The 23,901-nt window shown below is 32.6% G+C and overlaps 1 protein-coding gene across 1 annotated transcript in view; it reads right to left on the minus strand.

Annotated features, from left to right (window-relative positions):
* LOC149905404 (A disintegrin and metalloproteinase with thrombospondin motifs 1-like) overlaps positions 1-23,901 on the minus strand; it is a 69,389-nt gene that overhangs the window by 39,901 nt on the left and 5,587 nt on the right. The window contains exons 5-6 of the mRNA XM_090106214.1: positions 4,581-4,721; positions 4,175-4,294 (exon numbers count right to left, since the gene is read on the minus strand). Coding sequence (XP_089962340.1) covers positions 4,175-4,294; positions 4,581-4,721 — 261 coding nt within the window. The remainder of the gene's footprint in view (positions 1-4,174; positions 4,295-4,580; positions 4,722-23,901) is intronic.

Raw genomic sequence — 23,901 nt, forward strand, 5'->3', positions numbered from 1 at the left:
CCTCGGTTCTTCGCTCACGCGTCAACCACTGTAGCAAGGAGGCGGTAAAAAAATAACACCTACCATACTACTATAATTTAGCGCATACTGAAAATTTATGAAAACCGTGAACGCTGACTATTACGTCCCTGTAAGACGAGGAGAATGATTGCGTACTTAAGTGCCAAAGAGCTGTTAACAGCAGCTCCGTTTCAAAGCGCATATTTCAAGATTCTTTTAATGTTTCAAACATCGTGTTAGCGCTGGCTTTTTGATGTTTTCGTTGGTTTAAGAAATAGTTAAGAAAATAAAGGAGATTTTTTTGAATGGTGTGTGTGACTTGAGAGACTATTCTATCAATTTGTGAGTCAATTCGTAATATCTTCCTCAATTATATAATTCATTATATTATTATAAGTAATTTTGAAATAATTGACAAGAAACTTTAAAGAATAAAACATTTTTATTATTTAAAGGATTATTCAAACACAATCTCATCCAATTAACAGTCTGTAGATTAGAAATAATATTAGAATACAATAGAAAATAAAAATCCATTCAGGATTAGGTTAGATTTTATTATCTCCAGCTCAAAATGGTTTTACTTGTTTAACGCCAGCTTAAAACACCTAAAACTTTAAATGTGTTTACTTTGGTTCAGATTGTAAACTAAGCTCGTGAACTTTTATTTGTTCAATTGCTTTTCTTTTTATTTATTACTAGCTGCTCCGCGCGGTTTCACCCCTGTGGCTCCACTCCTGTTGACCGTAGCGTGATGATATATAGCCTATAGCCTTCCTCGATAAATGAGCTATCTAACATCGAAAGAATTTTTCAAAACGGACCAGTAGTTCCCGAGATTAGCGCGTTCAAACAAACAAACTCTTCAGCTTTATAATATTAGTATAGATTGCACATTTATGTTCTTCTGCAATTTAATAAAATTCTATGTGTACTAATCATTATTTTTATGAAGCTTATACATATATCATTATTATTTTGAAATATAAACTAATATTAAAAGATTTGTATTTAATTTTTTTGAAAAGTAGGTAGGTACCTATATTAATTTTATTTTTCAATATTACCTGTATCTACATAATTTAAAGACAAAAGTTAATTATTTCTATAAATATGGCTAATCGACGAAAAAACCATAGAAACAGTTGCTCTGAATTTGGCATGTATTGAAAGCTACGAGACCAAATTATCGGAAAAATCTCCATATGAATTCAAGATGTCACTCCGACGTGCGCACTTATGTTATGGTCCGGGAGCCAGCAGCAGATTTTATGACCAAGTTCCTCTCAAGCGGTAATTAGTAAAATGCATCAAAGTATAGTATTATGAAGCCTCGTGAACGTCAACTGGAGCTCGGTTGGGGGGAACAGCGGTTTTAGCCTCCCGTATCAGCTGACGGTTTTTCCACCAAGATACAGCCAGCTGACATATATATTTATCCACAGTTACATATAAGCTATCATCAGGTAAATTTTTGTTTGAGAGGAAATAACGGAAAATAAATTTGTCTTTAAATTTAACTTTCATGTTCGAGACACCAGCTGACGTATAATACACCATGTTGTAACCAGCTGACTATTTTTTTTCGTTGAGATATTGGGTTAGCTACAATTTGACAAATTTTTAGCTGAGAGGAAATGAATGAATGAATGTATTTTTTTTCCTATGTGCGTGGGAGGCTACAACCGCTCACCCCCCCCAACCGAGCGCCAGCTGACGTTCACGAGGCTTTATAATACTATACTCTCATGCGTCTGACGAATTATCTCTTGAGAGGAAATAGTTAACCAAATTTGCACCTGGCTCCCTAACCATTATAAAAAGGCACAATTGGAAGACGAATATATATTTATTTTCCTTAAATATACGAATATTTAGGCATTTTTCAATAACCTATTCGTCTTGAATACTAACAAGTTCCAATTTTCCTTGCCGCATTGATTATTTTACTAAATTGTGGAACGGTTACACTTTTAATAGCAAGAAAGTTTTAGTATAAATTTTAAATTTTCCCGAATAAATAAATTTATTCTTCGATTTGTAATGAAAAAGAGAAAAACTACAAACTACGTGCTTAAAATCAAAGAGTACATTTTTGGTTCTATTTTTCTAAACGAAATTCAACAATTTTCACGTCTCTGAAAGACTGACTATAAAGACTAGGAATAAATACTGGAGGATCAAATTGAAAACAATTTTCTTCACATTAATACGTGACTGACTTCTCAAGGCAAACTTATTATTCTGTCTAATAAAAATCATTCAGTGAAGAATAGTTCTTTTATTATGATCCCGTATCTCTTTGATATATGTTATTTTCTTTGTTGTGAATCAAGTTTACTATGTGAATGGATTTTGCGGGATTTAATGTACTTATAAATAACTAAATTTATTAAAAGTAGCCGTCTCGATAAAAATCTCACTAGACACTAATAGATTTTGTATATTCGTTAACCTATTCGCTAAATAAAACTATAATAACTAAATAGACAACAATTTTTCAAGATCCATCGTTATTTCCTGCTATAATCATAATAATTATATCTATGTATATTTTGTATGATCTTAAATATAGAAATCTCAGTTAATTGTCAAGTTTACGTAAAACCACACAGAGTTCGTTTTAAAAACCTCATAACGAATGTTCAAAATCTTCCAAATTTGTCCTAATATTCTGGGTTGATCGTATATCTAAGCCTTTCACTTGTATAAAATCAGATGACGGGTTTATGGCTTAGCCTGACATGAAGTCGGTAATAACTTTATCTTCCGAGTTTCCACGTGTCTCGCCTCGTGGAAGGTTCGAGAATGTAAGGACTTTTCTGGAATTGTCCCCTTTTAAAGTTTCTGCTTACCGATTGAATGCGAGTGGTATTTAATGTTTTTACTTCCATAAAGATATACCGAATTGAAAAAAAAATTAAAGTTCTGAGGAAAAATAGTTTGTATCAAAAACTTTTTTAAGATTTCAAATTTTCATCTGATAAAAAAATTGCTTTTGCGATGTTATTATTACTGTTGCAATTTCATAAGTAATTATTATAATCTTTTTAAAAAATATAACCTAACAATTAGAATAGTATTTAAACATTTAAATTTGTAAGTCATCTCGTCCGCGTCATTAGGCTACAAGAAATAAAAACTATAATAAAAAATCATTTTCATTCACTCCGTAATAGACTAATGATATTTTACAAAATATTCTTTATTATTAAACACGCAAATCTCTTTTAGATATTGCGTCGCAAAAACTTTATTTACATTAGGCAGTAATCCTCTGTTTTGCAAACGGGCGATTTTATTCAAAATAAACAACACTCTCTAAATATTATGTTTTGAACACGTTTTGTACATATTTTAGTGGAACGCTCAATGGTAAATTGGTTGAAAAGCTTTTCGGGGCTATTTCTCTCTAGTATTTGTAAACGTAATTGATTGTTTTGCGAACTATAAAGTGCTATAAATCAGTACTCGGCGAGTGACAGACAATTCGTTACATAATGGTCAAAGTATTTATTTTGTTTGCTTTATATAAACTTAACTAAAATCTATACTAATAAGCAGGTATAAAAACATAGAACAACCATCAGTTCAGTATACTTATATTAGTTACTAACATAAAAGTTGGGAGTGCCCTAAGTGCCCTTTTAATCCGTGAGGGAGTAAAATCCTCTTAACTACAACGTACCAACCCTGACAACTTTCATGTGAATTTCATATGATTTTAAGGAAAACTTTCCGTTTTATATATGCATTCAGATTTAGATTATAGTCGGTAATTTATCTAACTATCCAAAATATTTTACGTCAGACGGTTCAATTTCACGATCTAATAAAACCAAACAAAAATTATGTATCTTACGATGCCTACCCATTATTTTACACACATAAAGAACAAGTTGGTAACTAAAGCGATCACTTGTTTGCATATCTTACTCTATTCATGAATAATTTGCTTTCAGTAGATTATACAATAATAGAACTGTCATCAAAAGCGTACAATGAAAATAGCATGTAAATTACTTATATTGGTTCTCTTCACAATCGAGAGCGTTGGCCCAACAAATGATCGTCTAATGATAGCCGATTATAGACATTAAGGCACTCTAAACTATCGTGATTGTCTCTACTCGCCCAACGCTGCCCATTGTGAAGAGGACCCATTACAACTTACCCCTCTCCAAATTCAGTTCTACACTGTTCGTCCATAGTAAATACGTAGTTTGATAGTTCTTTAGCACCACCCAATACTACACCATCATCATGGCTTCGTTGGTGAAGACACCACAATTTCCTATAAGAAAGAATTATATTTTAATGAAATCAAACATCTCTTTTCCAGAGATAATTAATTGATATTAAATTGGTACTGCCAATATTTAAAACCAGGCAAGCTTGAGAAGGTAGTAAATAAGCTCTGCTTAAGTTTAAGTTATTGATAAGAATGGTCAATTTTTATTTATTTTTTTATTTTTATAAACAACGAAGGGGAAATCTGGACCGTTTGAAACTCTACTGCAAAAGGAATTATTAATAAAAATTGTGAATTTTTAGTTTAAACCAATAGTATTATAACTTACTTGGTCTTTTTGTGGAACTGTTCTCTAGAGCAAGAAGACCAGGCGTAGTTGTGAAGAGTGGCCAGCACCGTGGGGGCCATCACAGATCCCTTCAGACCATCTGTTTCACACTGTCCTTCTCCGTCGTGAGTCAGGCCTAGTCTGGGTAAAAAAGAGTGAATTAAAATCATATTTTAATCTCTATGCTATAATATATAAAATTCTCCGAAACGGCTTGACCGATTCTCATGAAATTTTGTGTGCATAACAGGTCTTAGAATCGAATAACATCTATTTTTTCATACGTATACCGGGACAGCTAGTAATTAGTTATATCATTTACTAATTTTTCTCAAATTTCGATTATAAATGTTCTGACACATCTTTAAATATTTAATCATTACTATCCCTTAGATACTTAAAACTTGTACAGTTGCTAGTGGAGATAGTAACAGATAAAATGTATTGGAAAAATACGCTACAAATTGAAAATCTCGGTTGTTTCTGGGAAAGTTAAAAATACAAACTTGCATCAAATGAAATGCTCTTAATGCTCTTACCAAAGCTTATCTTTAATTTCAGTTCTTACAATAGATTAGAAACGTATCAGAAATTTAATTCTAAATGAAATTCATTGTTATTTCTATAGGTATCAACTGTGTTGAGCGAACCTTAAATGGATCGATGTGACCCAGACTTCAGAAATAGATATTACTCTCGGAGGGAAAACAAGTACCTCAAACAAATAAAGATCAGCGAGATCTTATATATTTGGAAAGGTACTGAAAATAAATTATAGGTAGCAAATATTTGTATGAATAAAACAAATATTAATTTTTGATGATGCCTTAAAATGTCCAGTGTATAAAAATTATCTATACATATAATAAATCTGTAGAAGGGTCAATTCTGTACATTGAAAATATTGAAAAAATAAATAGTAGGGGGTGTTACTGGATCGATACCAAACCCAAATTTTTGTCTGTCTGTCTGTCTGTCTGTCTGTATGTGAAGGCATCACGTGAAAACTAACGGTTCGATTTCGATGAAACTTGGTATAATTATACCTTATTATCCTGGGCATAAAATAGGATACTTTTTATGCCGGAAAAATACGTAGAAAAAAAATAAATCTTAATTTTTCCGCGCGGACGGAGTCGCGGGTGGAAGCTAGTAATGGAATAAGTAATTGATAAACATTCATTTCAACCAGTTTGTAATATACTCGTGATCACTAATAATTTAATTATTGTCAATTTACATCCTAAGTAGCTGAATAATGATATCGGATTGTATATTCTGAAGTTCGTTATATTTTACGATGTGACTATTTGTACGGGTACCTACTGTACGAATAAACTATATTTATTCGTACATTTATTCAATTTTTTTTTTATTAAGAATGAACTGGATGATTAACTTGTCATTCTGGATGATTACCTTAAAATAAAATTACTAAATAATTCGCTAAACATCGCCATGTGTTATTATTTTACAATTTCATATTGCCACATCTTACATTAAAAGTCGGTAAATTTGATTGCCACTATAAAAATAACTTTTACTATCTCCTCGTGATCTGGGTTGCCATAATCGTAAAAATATTTGAAATAATGTTTATAGCGGTGTAATTTTCCTAATGGACCTTCCAAGTTTTTGCACATACCAGATTTGTACATAAGCCCTTTTTAAGTACAAAATATTATTTTAAATTTAAGGAAGAAACGAGGATTGATGATTCAGCACAAATTAAGAAGTTTAAACCAATAGATTGTACAGAAGTCAGTCGTTAAGCATCTAATAGGCCCTAATGTTTGTAGTTAGGAAGTTGTATCTATACAAATATTATAAAGAGGAAAGGTTTGATTTTTTGTTTGTTTGTTTGTTTGTATGAATTGAATAGGCTCCGAAACTACTTGGCAGATTTGAAAAATTCTTTCATTGTTGGAAAGCTACATCATTTCTGAGTGACATAGGCTAGGTTTTATCCCGGAAATCACACGGGAACGGGAACTATGCGGGTTTTTTTTTGAAAACGCGGGCGAAGCCGCAGGCGGAAAGCTAGTTAGTTATAATTGAACGATAAACAAGCGTGAAATAGGGACGTTAATAATAATCCTTAACTATAATCATAACATCATTTAGTATATGGATATCATAATTGGACTTAAACGCCTATAAAGGACGTTACTAAGCTATATAGTTCAAATATACTTGATCTTTATATTTTAAACCATATAATAAAGTCTATCTTAAGATAAATTCATTTATATTTCATTGAAAATTTCTTTTGTAAGATGTTAAAAGGAACTATATAGGTAGTAGGTACATATAAAGTTCTTTATGTGGGAGAAAATAAATTATATTACAATTAAAAGCGATTTGTGCCAAATGTCTGCGGGAAAGATGAACAATAGCGCAAAAGAAGCGTATTCGACGTAATCCAAATCTTTTGTTGTCTTCAAATCCTATTAATTATTACGGGACACCGAAAATGTGAAGCCACAGACAAAAAATGTTGGAACAGTCGAATTGTTTTGAATAAAAAGTTTATAGAACAGTGAGATTTTAATGAGAATGTTTACGAAGGTATTTGTAATAATAACATTAAAGAAGCTTGATTAAGTTTATTATTAATGGAGTTTTATAAATCGCATTGAATACTTTAAGAAAATAATAATGAAATTAATGATAGTATATGTGGCTAGTCACTAGTGCTTATACTAGCGTACTAGAAAAGTAAATAAAAATCTTTGAGAGCTTCTGTAATCGCTGCAATGTTTTTTGCGGCAATACTATAAAAAACAAAATAGTAATCTTTTCTCATTTATAAATAGACTCAAGTCCAGTAGTTGAAATGTGAAGTCGATTTGCAAATATACCACTTGAAGATTATCTCAGCAATAAATATGGCATGTGCGCGGTTTGTTTAAAGGGCCTTATCAATCGTAACAGGCGGCGTCAATTAGCCCTCAGAGGCCACGAAACTTGCGGCATTTGAGCGATGGCGATGCGACGCAACAGCGATTGTACAAGCTTTGCATAGCCTGGTTAGGTTAATTAAATAAAACAATTAGTTTAATTTAATTTATTTATGTTTAAATATTTGCACACCCAGATAGTGGGTAGAATGTATTAGTATTAACTATAAAATTGTAATAACAACACCTATATTTGTAACTGCATTCTTGCAAATAAATGTAATTTGAATTTGAATTTAGAATGTTACTTAGACAAATGACAGGAACGATCGTTTCCCTTAAGTTTGATTGGTCATCTGCCCATCTGTCAGCTAATTGAAAGCTTTTCATTTAAACGAAACAGGCGATGGATCCTGGACGTTAAAGCGATGCATGGGAGGCGGTGTATCAACGGCGACGCGGCAGCGATAAAAACAAACACGTTTGATTTTGTCACTTGGTCTAGTATAGAATAAAGAGTTTTATGTTAAGTGCGACTGCCGGCAGCTTGTTTCGTGCCCGGGTACGATATCACTGCCTAATCGTCTCCTATCGCGTCGCTGCCGCCGTCGCTCGCCCATCGCAAGTTTCATGGCCTTATCTTCAGAGTCGAGTGTTTTCGATCGTCGCATAAAAATACTGGCTTGTACTAAACCAGTTAAGATTGAAAGATTGACCTTTCTGACATATTATGCTGTAATTAGAGGTTACGGAGGTCAAACTGTTATACTAGTCATAAATAATATTTAGCAAGAAATATTTTGGAATAGCGAATCCTATTTTCTTCTATTATAAATAAGCAAGACTGTGTATACTTAGATGGATGGTAATAGCACAGTATTACAATATTGTAATAGGTAGGTCCTTCGATCAATACTAACAATTTATGATCGAAGGCCCTTTCTAGCAAAACTGAGTGGATCTGGATCAAATTTGGTTCAGTAATAAACTATGTATATTAATATAAGCTGGTATACCTACATAGACTAGCTTCCATTAAAGGTTACTAATTTATTAAAAAAAATATATACATATACTCCTAACTACAAGCTTTTAAAAGTAAGCTTCATCCTTAAAAACGTATAGGAAAAGACATGCGTGTACATGCAAAATATCTATGATGGTTTTTGCATAACAAATTTTGCTCGCACGGCGTAGTGGGTAGGTACATTGAGTGGATGGTAAATATTTTATGTAGGGACGCATTTTTCTAACACTAAGCCGATAAATGAATGAAGAATTTGCTTGATATATCATTTTTTTAACTATCAGTATCGTTTCTAGATTTTCTTCTAAGGTTATTCGAGCTTCAAAAGTGTTTACCTACGTGTTATGTCTTCACTATTTTTTATTTTACAACTTCCAATTAAAATTCGCAAATGTAATACATTTTGTACACAACATTAACGTTAGGTATATAGGCATATAATCATACAAACCTATAGGAAGATATAAGATACACTCTTCTAGGAAGTTAAAAAGCAAATCACTTGAGCCGTTGTCAACGCTAATTTGGCTGTTAGAGAGCGCAATTTGTGCCTTAAAATATTATAAAGGAACTGCTGACAAGGAATCTAAATACAAATTGAATCATCATGTTAACATTGAATACGTTTTTGGACTGGACTTCCGTTTGTTTGCCACAAAGAATGAATTATATTTTATACGCTTCAAGCTGGCCCCTAATTGTAACAACGTGGATGAAAGATTGCTTGCAATTACTTTTTTGTTTGCCTTGTAAAACATTATTTCAGACGAAGCTTTATTATATATTTTTGTTAATAATTAAATTTATATTATATATTAATCATTAATTAATATTGACGTACAATATTGAACACTTAATTGTTAAAATTCTATAAAATCAAGAACTTATTTAAAATAGGCATTCGAAATAAAACCTCATTTTTTGGAACATCGTCAATAATAATACTGTGAATAATACGTTTTCAAAAGAATATTATTATGGACAATACGTGACTTTATATGGAATTCATACCGAATCGTCGTCGTTTATCTCAGATTCCTCCGAAATACAAACAGCGAATCTTTATTAAATTAAATCATGCGAATCCCTAATGATTATGTGTATTGAATATTTATAATCTAATTATAATAATATATGTGTTTTTTGTTAATGACGATTCATATGAACATTTAAGTTTTCATTAATAAGCGAGTAATGTTTTATGAAAGCTTTATGCAGTAAGATAATGATATTTTCAATTTTACGTGAGTAGGTATTTTACATATTATGTTCTACTAGCTGGAAGTTATTTTCATTTCATTTTCATGTTTTCATTTAGTCTGCCCGTGAACTCGCTCGCTATTATAGTGTAGAGTATTCGTTACGTTATTAAAATAATATAATGATGACATACACAAGATTCAAACTCAAACTCAAACATTTATTTATTCAATTAGACTTCTTCTAGAAGCACTTTTGAAACGTCATTAAGTACATGTTTTTAACATTTACCACCGATTCGGAAAGCAGTATCTACGGAGAAGAATCGGCAAGAAACTCCATAGTTGCTCTTTTTAATCATGTCAGATTTACAATTTTACAAATTACATAATATGTAATATCATAATATATTATCATAATATACCAAAGAACTGTCCTGTGGTTTTTACGCGACAACCCTCCATGGGTTTTTATCTTCCATATATTCCTTAATACTGTAATAGGCTCTCTTGACAAGTACATTTTTTATATAAGATTTAAATTTAGAACTACTAAACTCTTTAATATTATGAGGAATTCTGTTGTAAAAGCGTATACCTTGGCCCATAAATGAATTTTTAACTTTAGCTAGCCGGAATAATGGCATTTCAATTTTTTTTCTGTTTCTTGTGTCATAACAATGTCTATCTCCTACTTTTGTGTGTAAGTAAGCGTTATTATGTACATATAAAATATTATTAAATATATACTGCGACGGTACAGTAAGGATACCAGTATTCTTAAAGAGATCTCTTAGTGAGTCTCGAGCACGCAAATTATATACAGAGCGTATGGCTCTTTTCTGTAATATAAATATAGTTTCTATATCTGCAGCCCTGCCCCATAGCAGGATTCCATAGGACATTATGCTATGAAAGTAGCTAAAGTAAACCAATCTAGCCGTTTCTTCATCGGTGAGATGCCTTATTCTTCTAACTGCATATGCAGCTGAGCTGAGCTTAGCAGCGGTGGTGGTAACATGGGCCCCCCATTGAAGCTTCTCATCTAATGTCAAACCAAGAAAAACAGTCTAATACCGAGAGAAAACAGTCTAATAGAGGGTATAATACCTCCCCGTTTAAAATAATATTCCTTTTCACCTTTTTTACATTTGGGAGGATAAATTCTACACAATTTGTTTTTTTTGTATTTAATAGTAAATTATTAGCATTAAACCAATTGGATATGCGTAAAAGAGCAGAGTTTACTTCGTCAACATTTGTGTCATGTCTATCCACATTAAAAATTAATGAGGTGTCATCTGCAAACAGTACTATTTCACACATATCCTACCAGATTAGAATATTTATTAAAATCAACATTAATACATAGTTTCAATATTTTGTCCGTAGTCGGTCTGAAAACTGACACTATGCGAGCTATGAGAATAACCCCGATAGAAAGTGAGTATCTATCTGTGGCCGTACTCGTATCATTAGGCCGCGATTACATGAAGAAAAGTCCGACAGTCTGTCTGACAGCAGCTTGCAAGTCTGCTTGCAGGTGGAAACGCGGCCTTAGACTTGCAAGCTGCTGTCAGACTGTCGGACATTTCTGCGGAAGTTTTCTTGCAGGTGGAAACGCGGCCTTAGATATAAGAAGCCACAGACACAATCATCCATATACAAATGTAAATTTTCTACGAAAGAACGTTACCTCTATAGATTCAAAATGACATTATTGAAGTGAAACTTCTTTATCGGGGTTGGAAAAAAATTTAGTGTAACATTTTTCCGTTACGCGCCATCTTGTTTTTATCCCTACCACGCGTGATTGACGTATTTCTGTATATAATAAATTATTTTTTGAAAAATAAGGTCATAATAAAGTTTCACTTCTTACGTGTGTACACTAGTACACGCACACATTTTTTTGAAGGTTGTATCAAACACGGCTCTGTTAATTCCATTCCATCTTTGTAGAACCTTTGAAATTCTTGTATTTTATTTGAGTTTGACTCGTAAATGCGAGACAAAGGCTTTAATTAAGGCTTGCCTAAACTCGGTACGACTTTAACTCTTCAGAGGAGCTTAATTGCAAATGCCCAATCAACCTTTTGTCTGCTTAATTTAATTAAAATTATTCTTGTCTTGATGAGCTTACATCAGATATCTATACTTCTATACTAATATTATAAAGAGGAAAGGTTTGTATTTATGTATGGTTTTCACGCATAAACTACTGAACCGATTATAATGAAATTTAGCACACGTATAGAAGGTAACTTGGATTAACACATAGGATACGTTTTATCCCGGAAATCCCACGGGAACGGGAACTATGCGGGTTTTCCTTTGAAAACGCGGGCGAAGACGCGGGCGAAAAGCTAGTCGTAAATAAATATGGTATTTAATTTGTGAGAGATTGTTGATGTGTTATAGTGTAATAATAAAAGCCAGTTTTGTGAATTAATTAAGAAGAATTAAATAACAAATTGTAACATTGTAACGTATCTTTCTAGAAAGTCTTAAAGAAAACTAAGTTTTTGAACTGTGTTAGGGCGTTTTAAAAATTGTTCAGCTTGGCCAATTTAAAACAAGGACAAAGTATTTTAATAAATGTTTTTTAATAAATTTTAATAAATGTATTTGAATTTGAATTTGAATGTTACGTATAGTAATATAATAGATTGTACATAGAGCGCTATTATCAATCATTATTAATTTTCGTCCAAGAGTCTTCCTTTCGGCGAATTAATTACTAGGTAATGGAACTAATTGTGCGTGTGAACCGTGAATGACCGGTAATTGTAATACATACGATAATTCACTTTAAAATTGGAGCAATAAGGTTCCAAATGGTCCTCAAGATGTTCAGAGCTGGAGTTTAGTATAGCCACGCTAATTTAAACCTTAATGCAAGATGTTAGAGCTTATTTCACTTATCTCTGTGGTCAGGGGGTAATAACCTATCTGTATGAAAGGATAATGCTCGTAATAAGCTTGGAAAAATCTGAAATTACATTCTTAACTACGTATTGTATGTTTTCGGTTGATCTTATATAAGCCAGAGGATTTGATATCGTGGCTTTATTGGGGTCTGATTCATTTAGTTATAAAAATTTCAGTTTATTTTTAACCAGCTTTGTATGAAATATTTCAATAAAAAACCTTTATGAATGGAGGTTTGGTTTAAAACAAATGTATGCTGAATGAATTTAATGTAAATGAGAGAAAATTTTGTTACTATTTTGTGAAAAGGAGATATTTTTCTTCCAGAAAAATGTGGCATCATCAGTATGTTGTAATTTAAAATTAAGTACCTCCCTAATTTTAAAATCATTGAATTGAATATCAATCTATACTAATATTATAAAGAGGAAAGGTTTGTATGTATGTAAGTATGTATGGTTTTCACGCATAAACTACTGGACCGATTTTGATGAAATTTGGCACAGATAATCTTTAGACCCTGAGAAAGAACATAGGCTACCTTTTATTTCGAAATATGTACCACGGGCGAAGCCGAGGCCGGACCGCTAGTACATTATATTCATAAACAAAAGAAATAAATACACAACACGATAGATATGACAAATCTTTGGTTCTCTAATTTACTCTCTGATTTCCAAACGATTTACGTTTTACTTGTACACCTTTTCTTCCAAGCCCGTATGACATTGCTCCGATAGGCTCCAATGTTTTGGGATAGAATAAAATAAACATAAAAGAAGTAAATTCAGCATTATTCAATAGATTCACTATTTACATTTGGAGTGTATTTACTTGATTTGACTTTACAAAGGAGTAAGTTTTGCTATTATATACTTAAAGCTTTTCTTACTTATGTATCATTCACTAGTTTTATTATAATTTATAGGCTATGATGTTATTTGATGTGGATATTATTACAGATACTATTAAATACTAGCTGTGACCCGCAGTTTCACCCGCATTGCTCCGCTCCTAGTTTTAGCGTGATGATATATAGCCTTCCTCGATAAATGAGCTATCTAACTCTGAAAAAATTTTTCAACGGACCAGTAGTTCCTGAGATTAGCACGTTCAAACAAACAAGCAAACAAACAAGCTCTTCAGCTTTATAATATTAGTATAGATTTATAATGTCTGAAATAAATCTTTGGCAATGTTAGTGGTTAATTATTTAATATTTTTATTAATTTCTTTATGTTTTATCCGAACAATATCGATTATAACATGAAACTTAGGTACTTCGTTTCATATTATTTTTTAAACGTATCATATCGAATTTACATATAAATGCAAAAATCATTAGGAATTCAATATCTTTTCTTAAAATAACCTCAAATCATCTTATATTTAAATAGATTCAAACAGACTTGATAAGGCCAATTATAATAAAATATGTATGTACAAGATCTGATCAAAGGCATCAGAAATAGATGTGTTCTTCAAGTAACCGGGTCACGATTATATAAATACGATTTGGCTTTACTAGTAGCTCACTGCTCATTCAGTAATGGTATATAATATGTATATTATATAATTAACTAGCTGCGCTTTGCGGTTTCACCCGAGTGGCTCCACTCCTGTTGGTCTTAGTGTGATGATATACATAATATAGCCTTATAGCCTTCCTCGATAAATGGGCTATCTAACACCGAAATATTTTTTTAAATCGGACCAGTAGTTCCGAAGATTAGCGCGTACAAATAAACAAACTCTTCAGCTTTATAATATTAGTATAGATTAATAAAAAAAACTACTTAGTAGTGGAAGTATAACATAACAATTATTTAAATGCCACATATTATAAGACCAGGGCCAATCCCTTCCAAAATGATAAAAACCTAAAAAAAATCACAGTAGGATGAAACCCGTTAGAAAAGGAGGGGAATATGATAAAAATTAAAGAAAAAATAAATTTCAGTCAATCCGAGTTCGGGAAGTGGGAGGGGGGAGCTTTTAAGGCTAAAAAATGATTTCTCTTGATTTCCGACAAAACTACAAGTCCTTTTTTTTGTGTGGTGTTTCTCAATGTTAGCCAGAAGGGCTTCTACATTTTAACGCGGACGCGGGGGTGAACTGAAGGTTCACCCTGGTAGCGACATGCACAAGGGCGTCCCCCCTTGACGGGGATCTCGAACCTCGGCTTGGACTGTCGCTTGAGTGGAGGAGGCCGGAAGGGCCCTAGTGGGATGGAAAAAAGTTAAATCGCAAAGTTGTAGGAAATAAAAAGTTCTACAACTTTTTCACAAACCCCCAAAATTGAGGTGAAAAATTCAAAAAACCAAATTTTTGGTTTTTTATTTATATCTTTTTCAAAAAAAAAATTTTTTTCTACGAAATTTGGTAAAAACTTACCTTATTATGTCCCAAATATACCCAAATATACACTGTAATTTATTTGATTAAAAATATTTATTTTTTCGCCTTATTTCAACTTAATACCAAAAAACAACCTAATTTTCAATCGAAAATTCTGACGTCAAAATATCAGCTTTTTCAAAAAATTGGGGGGTAAATTTCCTATTCCACAGTGTTTGTATGCATTTTCTGAGTACAGAAAATGATAATGAGCTTTTCTCATATCATAATTTATATTATTCAAGTTTTTATTCCTGTAATTTTTCTAAACAAGTCCCAACATCTAAGTAACAATATTGTTTTGTTGTTTTGCTCGTAAAATATTATCAAAATTAATGTTCGCTTGTGGTCAAAGCTTTCTTTGTTGCGAATTTAGATTATGGAATTCGCGAGAGACAGTAAACTAGTGTTTATATTAAAAGCGATAGCGGAAGCGGGAAATTAAATATTTCTATTTAAAATATCTTTCCAAAAGCGAACGCTTAGACACATTTAATAAAATTCAGATATGATAAATCTGCATAAAAGAAACGGTAAATACAAGTAAGTAGTATTTAAAAAGGTTGGTAATAAACTATAATAAATAAACTACTTATCGCAAAACGCATGCGTATTTTTTCCTTATATACTGCTTAAATTTAAAAGTTCTTTTAATAAACACAAAAACTTAGAAAAGTATTGGATTGGTGTGAGATTCATGCTACTTCAGTCTGCTTGCAGTTGCATCTATGCAAATATGTACATATTTAATTTACAGTTTATACATAACTAATTCTCGTCAATAGTCAAGTCATAAGTGATTATCTCCCTTATTTTCCGCGTATTCAATTTTTTGACGTTATTATTCTATAGACATATCCTACAATTTTGATCAATATCAAAAAAAAAATGTAATAGCACATTTAAGTTAATTTTAAATATTTAAATTTATCTTAGTTTTAATAATCGCTCTCGCTTCATAACAAGTCGCGGTCTTATACCAAATTAATGGCAGCCACACAAAATTATCGCTATCAGCTGTGAAAATACTCCAGCGATAACATTTCGTTTTAGTTGTTCTTTTATTATGGTCATAAACGTTCTTATTGCACAAAATTAATTTCTTTACAGGCGTTTGCGAGCTTCTTCTCGATGATGTATGCGATATTGAATTAATGTGATTGTTACTTATTTATTAATTGAAATTTAAAAATGTATAATAAAACTTTTATGTAGAGATATTTTATTTGGTAATTAGATGTTTGATGTTACTATAAAATTTCGTTAAATTGGTGTTAAATATAAATTAATTCGACATTTCTAATCGTCCGATAATCGGGTGAATAAAATTAATGAATCGTCCGGTTTCCGGATTATTATAACACTAAACTATAAATACACTTGCTTTCCTTGGTTGGGTTACCTGGAAGAGATGGCTCTGTAGCCATAAGGTCGCCCATTGTGCAATTTATGTGTATTCTATTTTATGTAATGTCTGTAATTTGGTGTGTACAATAAAGTTCTCATTCATTCATTCATTCATTCATACACTATAATCACACATGCAGGTGCATAGTCTCCATATTTCAAATAATTTAAATTAGAATTTTTATCATCAGATGGCAAAATATTTGACTGACCGGTTGACGGTTCGCTAATTGGTTGGTAGTGGCCCTGCCTTCCAAGCCAGAGGTCGTGGGTTCGATTCATACCCGGGGTAAATATTTGTGTGATGATCATAGATGTTTGCTCTGTATCTGGGTGTTAATATTATCTATATAAGTGTTTATCAGCAATCTGTTTCCATAACAAGCGAAAGCTTAGTACTTATGGGATCAGATCGGGCCGTGTGTGAACATTGTCCTGAAATTTATTTATTTATCCACAAAAATCTATTCATTAGCGTGATAAAAAAAGTGGAAAACCTGCATGTAAATATTTGACACTAAATTAAACAACCGTTGGCTGTACGGGATAATCCAGCAATAGGAAAAAAATTAAAGGTGAATCCCTTAGGTTTCTATAAAATGATAAATATTAGTAGTACTCGTACAGATTATTTATTTATTTATGTTATTACCGGACGATTAAAAAATTTTATTCATCCAATTATACGGACAACTAGCAACAGCCAAATTAATTAATATTCCTATAGTTATTTATTATAACGAATTTAATTTTCTGGAGTTTAGAAATTTAGATTTTAGACTATAATACCTTGTACGTATTCAAAGGTGTCGAAAATTGATAAATTTTAGTTTTTTTTTTTAAAAGCGAAGCGCGATCGTAAAACACGTTTTTGATTTGTGGAGCGTCAATAATAAATTATTTTAACTTTCTTAAAGTTGAATACTTTACATAAAACTCAATAAACAAGTATGTTTGAATCGCATCAAAATAATTCATCATCAATTATTTATCAAAGAAAAAGGCAATATCATTAAAATCATCGTGACTTATTGAATGCTATTAATACAGTTTTCATCTCAGGCCCGTTAGTTATTAACGAAAAGGAACCGTTGGAAATTATTAATTACATCTTCGTATTGAACTCCAATTAGAGCAGTATTGTAAAACTACCGTTAATTATCGATTTAAACTTCAATCTGTCGATGAACTGTGCGAAATTAATTCAATTATTAATTTAATGATGTCGTATTTTTTTTCAGCTTACAATATGAAGTCCTACATAATTTTTATGTCAAACTTGAAGAGAACTATATTTTTTAAATATTAGAAAGTATAAGTAATTTTAATAAATATGCTTCTATTCACATAAAGATACTGAATTATTAAATTCGGTAATTTGCCTTAGGTGTATTGAATACGTATAACGTGTCTTGTTATTTAGATTTCTATGCGCATAACCAATAGTTTATCAAGTTTCAACTTAATAAATTACTTATAGTCAAATCAAACAGTAAATGAGTGTCTAATAAAAAATAACACGTGTTCCAAAGATAATAATTAAAAAAGAAAAAACTTTTTGCTTTGCATATTCATTGTAGCTCACTGCTCAAGCTTGATCAATTATTATAAAGAATGGCGACTCTGTGGAGTTATTTATAGATGATTGTAATGAATAATGATAGTACAGACTACAGAGTATGCCCTGATGCGTACCTAATTGGAAATTGCGTAGAGTTGCAATGGCTCATAAATTATATTGATAAAAGATAGCCTTAGCTAGTAGGTACCCTAATAATTTCGATTAACTATATCAGTGCTGTGATGATAGAGTTCATTATTTAGGTAATTTTAATAATCATTTGATATTTTTGTATATTTAAGTTCTATAAAAGTTCGTGATTCTCTGTCTATATGTTGATAAACTTTAATACACTTTAAATTAAGCGACGGATTTTATAGATATTTTTGAACTTGAAAGCTAAATTAAAAACTCTATTTAAAAACTTTTGTCTTTTGTGGAATGAAATTGTCGCTGGTTTTTGCTTACGGCACAATTTTTACGTGCCAGTCTGGATTTCATAGTGATGATTGGGCTAATTTAGATATTCAATAGAAACATCATTCTTCTTCCTTCATTTCATCATTTTTTTCAGTATTTTGCTGACTACGAACACACCGTGCAAAACCAAATCTAAAGTTTTTATTCAATTTAGCTTGAATAGTAGTAAAGTTTCTTGCCCAAAGTATGTTACATATCAAAAACTTTCAGATGTTTGTGGAAAATATTATTTCCTTTCATAGAAATACTGTATAATATGTACATTACTTATTTAAGACTATCTGGCCCTAGACACTCTCTTAAAATAAATGAAAAGTCAGATCACATATTATAATGAATTCATCAAATGAAACTACTTCTTTATAATCACGTCAGTTATCTTATACTCAATAAAGATATTTTTAACGTTTAAAAATAAAACATGGCAACACTTACTTACACGCAATAAACCATAAAGAATTAACGCCACAATTTAATCTGGAGATTTATGGAAGTTACAAATCGACTTAATACAAATTTATTTTTGAAACATTTTCAAGGATACTGTAATACTGGGAACGGAATATGTTTTATATTTGGACACAATGTATCGACACACGCCCCTTATTCTTAGAAGTGTTACTCATCTAATGTTTATGCTAACATGACTTATGTACTAATCATTATTTCGTAGTGTTGTTTGAATTTTTGCTTAGTTCATAGCGGAATAGCGGCGGCATATATAAAAGTAGTTAGTACATACTACCTATAATTTATTGAAGAACTACAATTATGAGTGACAAGCTGTCTGCACTCTGCAATCTATTGGCCAATTTAAATTTTACGTCGTCAAATGTGGGTTAACGATGAGTCAAAGTAATAACATCTTATATATAAAATTCTCGTGTCACAATGTTAGTCTGCATACTCCTCCGAAACGGGTGGACCGATTCTCACGAAATTTTCTGTGCATATCGGGTAAGTCTGAGAATCGGCCAACATCTATTTTTCATATGTACCACGGGCGAAGCCGGGGCGGACCGCTAGTATACCTATATAATTATATATATAATTTACGTATACCTTTAATAAATGTAGAAATTTTGTAAAAAAAAAGTTGTAAAGAATATGCATTTATTGGTCGTGACATGTATGATGGAAGACGGGAACCGAATTAAAAAAAAAACTTCCTTATCGTATATAAGAAATATCGTTCGTAAGAAAAAATCAACCAAATATAAATTATTAGGGCAAAAGGGAAGGCATCACCTTTTAAGGATGATAAGTTTAGGGCTGCGAACCTTAAAGTGCCGCTGTTTATCTCTAATGTCAGCATGGATACGAATGAGAGTGATATTATGAACTACATTAAAGATAAAACGGGTGAAATTGTGTCTTTAAAAAAGATTAATATGCGAAGTAAAAAACAATATAATGCATATAAGTTATTTGTACCGAAAAATAAATTAGATTTATTTTTGAATGACACATTCTGGCCAAGCGGCATTACATTCAGGCGTTTTGTGCAATTTTTATACAAAACGAAGTCTAGCATTGTTAAAGTCAATTAAATATCTTTAGTATGGATGGTAAAAGCCAATTACATTGTAAATTTACTAGTTTTAATTGCAAATCTTTTAAGCGTTCTATTGATAATATTAGAAGTATATGTAACGAGTCAGATTTGGTTGCATTACAGGAGACATGGCTACTGCCCCATGATATACCATTGCTTGGGTCGATTTCTTGCAACTTTGAATATACCGGTAAATCAGCAGTGGATACATCCAAGGGTTTACTCACTGGTAGGCCATATGGGGGAGTGGCTATTCTCTGGAAGGTTGGTGTTTTTGATTCAGTTTCTGTAATAAAGTGTAATAGCTCACGGTTGGTTGCAATTAAAGCGAATATTAAGGACCGTTCTATTATAGTTTTCTCAGTATATATGCCAACTGACTCTAGTCATAATTTAATTGAATTTACTGAGATTCTTAGTGAAATCAATGCTATTGTTGTGAGTAATGATGTTGAGTGTATATTTATTCTCGGTGATTTTAACGCTCATCCGCACGAGCTATTTTATAGAGAACTAATTAGCTTTTGTTCTGAACAATCTTGGATTTGTGCTGATGTTTTAAAATTAGGCGAATCTGTAAATAACTATACCTTTGTAAGCGAGGCTCATGGGTGTAGACGTTGGTTGGACCATTGCATAGTTTCATTAACAGCGTGGCACACTATTACTAACGTGAGTATTAAAGAAGATGTGTATGTATCGGATCATTTGCCGTTATTCATTACGTGTGATTTGGGTGTTGTAAGAAGTAAGAGTGTGATGCGTGACATGCCTCGTAGTAAAGTTAACTGGGGTGAAAGAAGTAACTCAGAAATTGATGTTTACCGGGAGTTATGTGATAGCAAATTAAAAGAAATTGATTTTCCCCATGAATTAATCAGTTGCAGTCACGGGTCATGTTCTTTGTCTGAACATATGCAAGTTCTGGATAGATTATACAGTAACATTGTTCATAGTTTATCTGAATCTGCAATTTTATCTCATCCAGAACCTCAGCCAACGCGTACCCATAGGCCAAAAAAATTATGTGGGTGGAATAAACATGTGAGGAATGCTCACCGGGAGGCCAGGCTTAGCTATAAGTTGTGGTTATCACACCGGCGTCCACAGTCGGGGATTATCTATGATCAAATGTGCACTACTCGAAAAAAATTTAAAAGTCGTTTGAAGTGGTGCCAAGATAATCAAGACCAAATTAGGATGGATATATTAGCCGAACACCAAGCTTCTAAAAATTTTATACAATTTTGGAAATCTACTCGAAAACTTGATGCTAAGCCGGGTCTACCTGTGAGTGTGGGTGGGAAGAATGATCCAAGAGAAATCGCTATGATGTTCAAGGATCATTTTACAGTGAAATCACCTCTCGGACCACCTAATACAGTAGTGGATGCGGGGTCTGGAGGGCGTGGAGATGAACCTCTGTTTCATATTATATCTTCCAATGAAATTAAGTCAATTATTAAGAATATGAGCAAAGGTAAGTCTCCAGGTCATGACGGGCTCAGTATCGAGCATTTAAAATACGCGGGTTGTCATCTGCCTAAGTTACTCTCGATGTTTTACACATTATGTATAAGGCACTCCTATCTGCCAGCAGATCTCATGAAAACAATCGTTGTACCTATTTTAAAAAATAGAACAGGTGACATCTCCGACATAGGAAATTATCGCCCCATATCTCTCGCTACGATTTTGGCTAAGGTATTGGACAGTGTGCTTGATGCGAGATTAAACAATTTTTTGGACTTACACGATGCACAGTTTGGTTTTCGACCTGGACTTTCCACTGAAAGTGCAATCTTAAGCTTGAAGCATACTGTACAATACTATACCAAGCGTAAAACACCAGTGTATGCTTGTTTTCTAGACCTTTCCAGGGCGTTTGACCTCGTGTCGTACGATGTTTTATGGAATAAGCTGGAGGGTAGGGGTTTACCAGTTAGCATTCTTAATATCTTTAAGTATTGGTATGCCAACCAACGTAATATTGTAAAATGGTCTAACGCTTTTTCCGAATCGTATGTGTTAGAATGTGGTGTAAGACAAGGGGGGCTGTCGTCGCCTAAATTGTTCAATCTTTACGTAAATGGCCTTGTTGTCGAACTCAGCAATATGCGGGTTGGTTGCCGGATCGGAGGTATAAGTTGTAACAACATAAGCTATGCCGATGATATGGTATTGCTGGCTCCGACTGCAAGCGCCATTACTGAGATGCTCAAAGTCTGTGAGACATATGTCGCTGCTCACGGTTTGCGTTATAATGTGGCTAAATGTAAATGCATTGTTTTTGGGGACGTTGGTAAGCATAGGAAATGTACGTCTGAGATATCTCTTAACGCGATTACAGTTGAAAGAGTTAAAGAGTTTAAGTACCTCGGACACATGCTAACTGATGACCTCAAAGATAATGTAGATATCGAACGTGAGCGTAGGGCATTGGCGATCCGAAGTAATATGTTGGCCCGTAGATTTGCCCGTTGTAGTAATCCAGTGAAAATCACGCTTTTTAAAGCCTACTGCCAGAATTTCTACACGGGTAGTCTATGGTTTGACTATACTGATGGATCGCTTAATGCCTTACGTGTCATGTACAATAATGCGTTTAGAATGCTGTTGGGACTGCCTCGCTACTGCAGTGCGTCTGGAATGTTCGCTAATGCGCATACTGACGATTTCTGGGCGATAATACGCAAAAAAACAGCGTCTACATTCGATAGAGTGCGGCGCAGTCGCAACAGTCTGTTGATGGTAATCTCGGAGAGATATATGTCATCTTTCATGGGACACTTTGTGCGTAAACTTGTCCATTCAAAGCGACAGGTTTACGCATAGGGTGCCCCGTCAACTGATGATAGTACTTTAATATTTACCTACTAACACTAGCTTTTTAAGTCACGTACTAACATTAATGGATCCCTGTAATCTAATTGTTTAAATAAATAAGTAAATAAGTATATTTTGAAATTTATGATCTGTTTTTATTTACGCAGTTACAATATAATTTAATGACCTGAATTAATTTTATTTATCAATGTAGAGTGTGAAATGGCTTTCATGTTTTGTACATTAAGTTCAATTATACATGAATGAATAAATTAAGCGGTCTGGATGTTAATACGCAAATGTATGGAAATAAACAGGATGTCATGTCGCCAGCTGAATCTTGAATACAGGAATGCAGTAATTGTATAATTGTATACTGATGTTTGCATTCTTTTCGGAAATACACACACTATATATGTGCACAGTGAGTAAATAATAGTAATATATTATGTAGATAAAATAGTAGATAAGTAAATAAGTAATAATATTAAAGACCTGTGTAAGTTGTGATTCAAACGTTTTTAGTAGATTAAATACCAAAGTATCTAATAGAATATTTTGTTTGAAATGTATTACTGCAAAAAAACTTTGAAAGCGGTCGGCATATTATGACTATAAATGGTGACAAATGAACATCTATTAATAACACGTTTTGCATACAGTAAAAAATTCTAAATCATGTTATCATATCAATAATCCATACTAATATTATAAATGCGAAAGTAACTCTGTCTGTCTGTCTGTCTGTTACTCAATCACGCCTAAACTACTGAACCAATTTGCATGAAATTTGGTATAGAGATATTTTGATACCCGAGAAAGGACATAGGCTACTTTTTACCCCGGGAAAATGACGAATTCCCATTTTACCAAAGCAACCAAGATAGACATAAGGCTTTTTCCGCGCGGATTTTTTCCGCAATTCTGTAACACATGGAAGCGGTGCGAATTATTTTCGCGCGACCTTTTCTGTAGTATGAAGTTAGTATGAATATTATGTCCGCTCTGCAGAAAAAACCGCGCGTTTTGATCAATCGT

This window comes from Colias eurytheme, chromosome 10 (genome assembly GCF_061535395.1).
Source record: "Colias eurytheme isolate Ceu_HAF_F1 chromosome 10, ilColEury1 Martin Lab GWU primary, whole genome shotgun sequence".
Taxonomy (NCBI): Eukaryota; Metazoa; Arthropoda; class Insecta; order Lepidoptera; family Pieridae; genus Colias; species Colias eurytheme.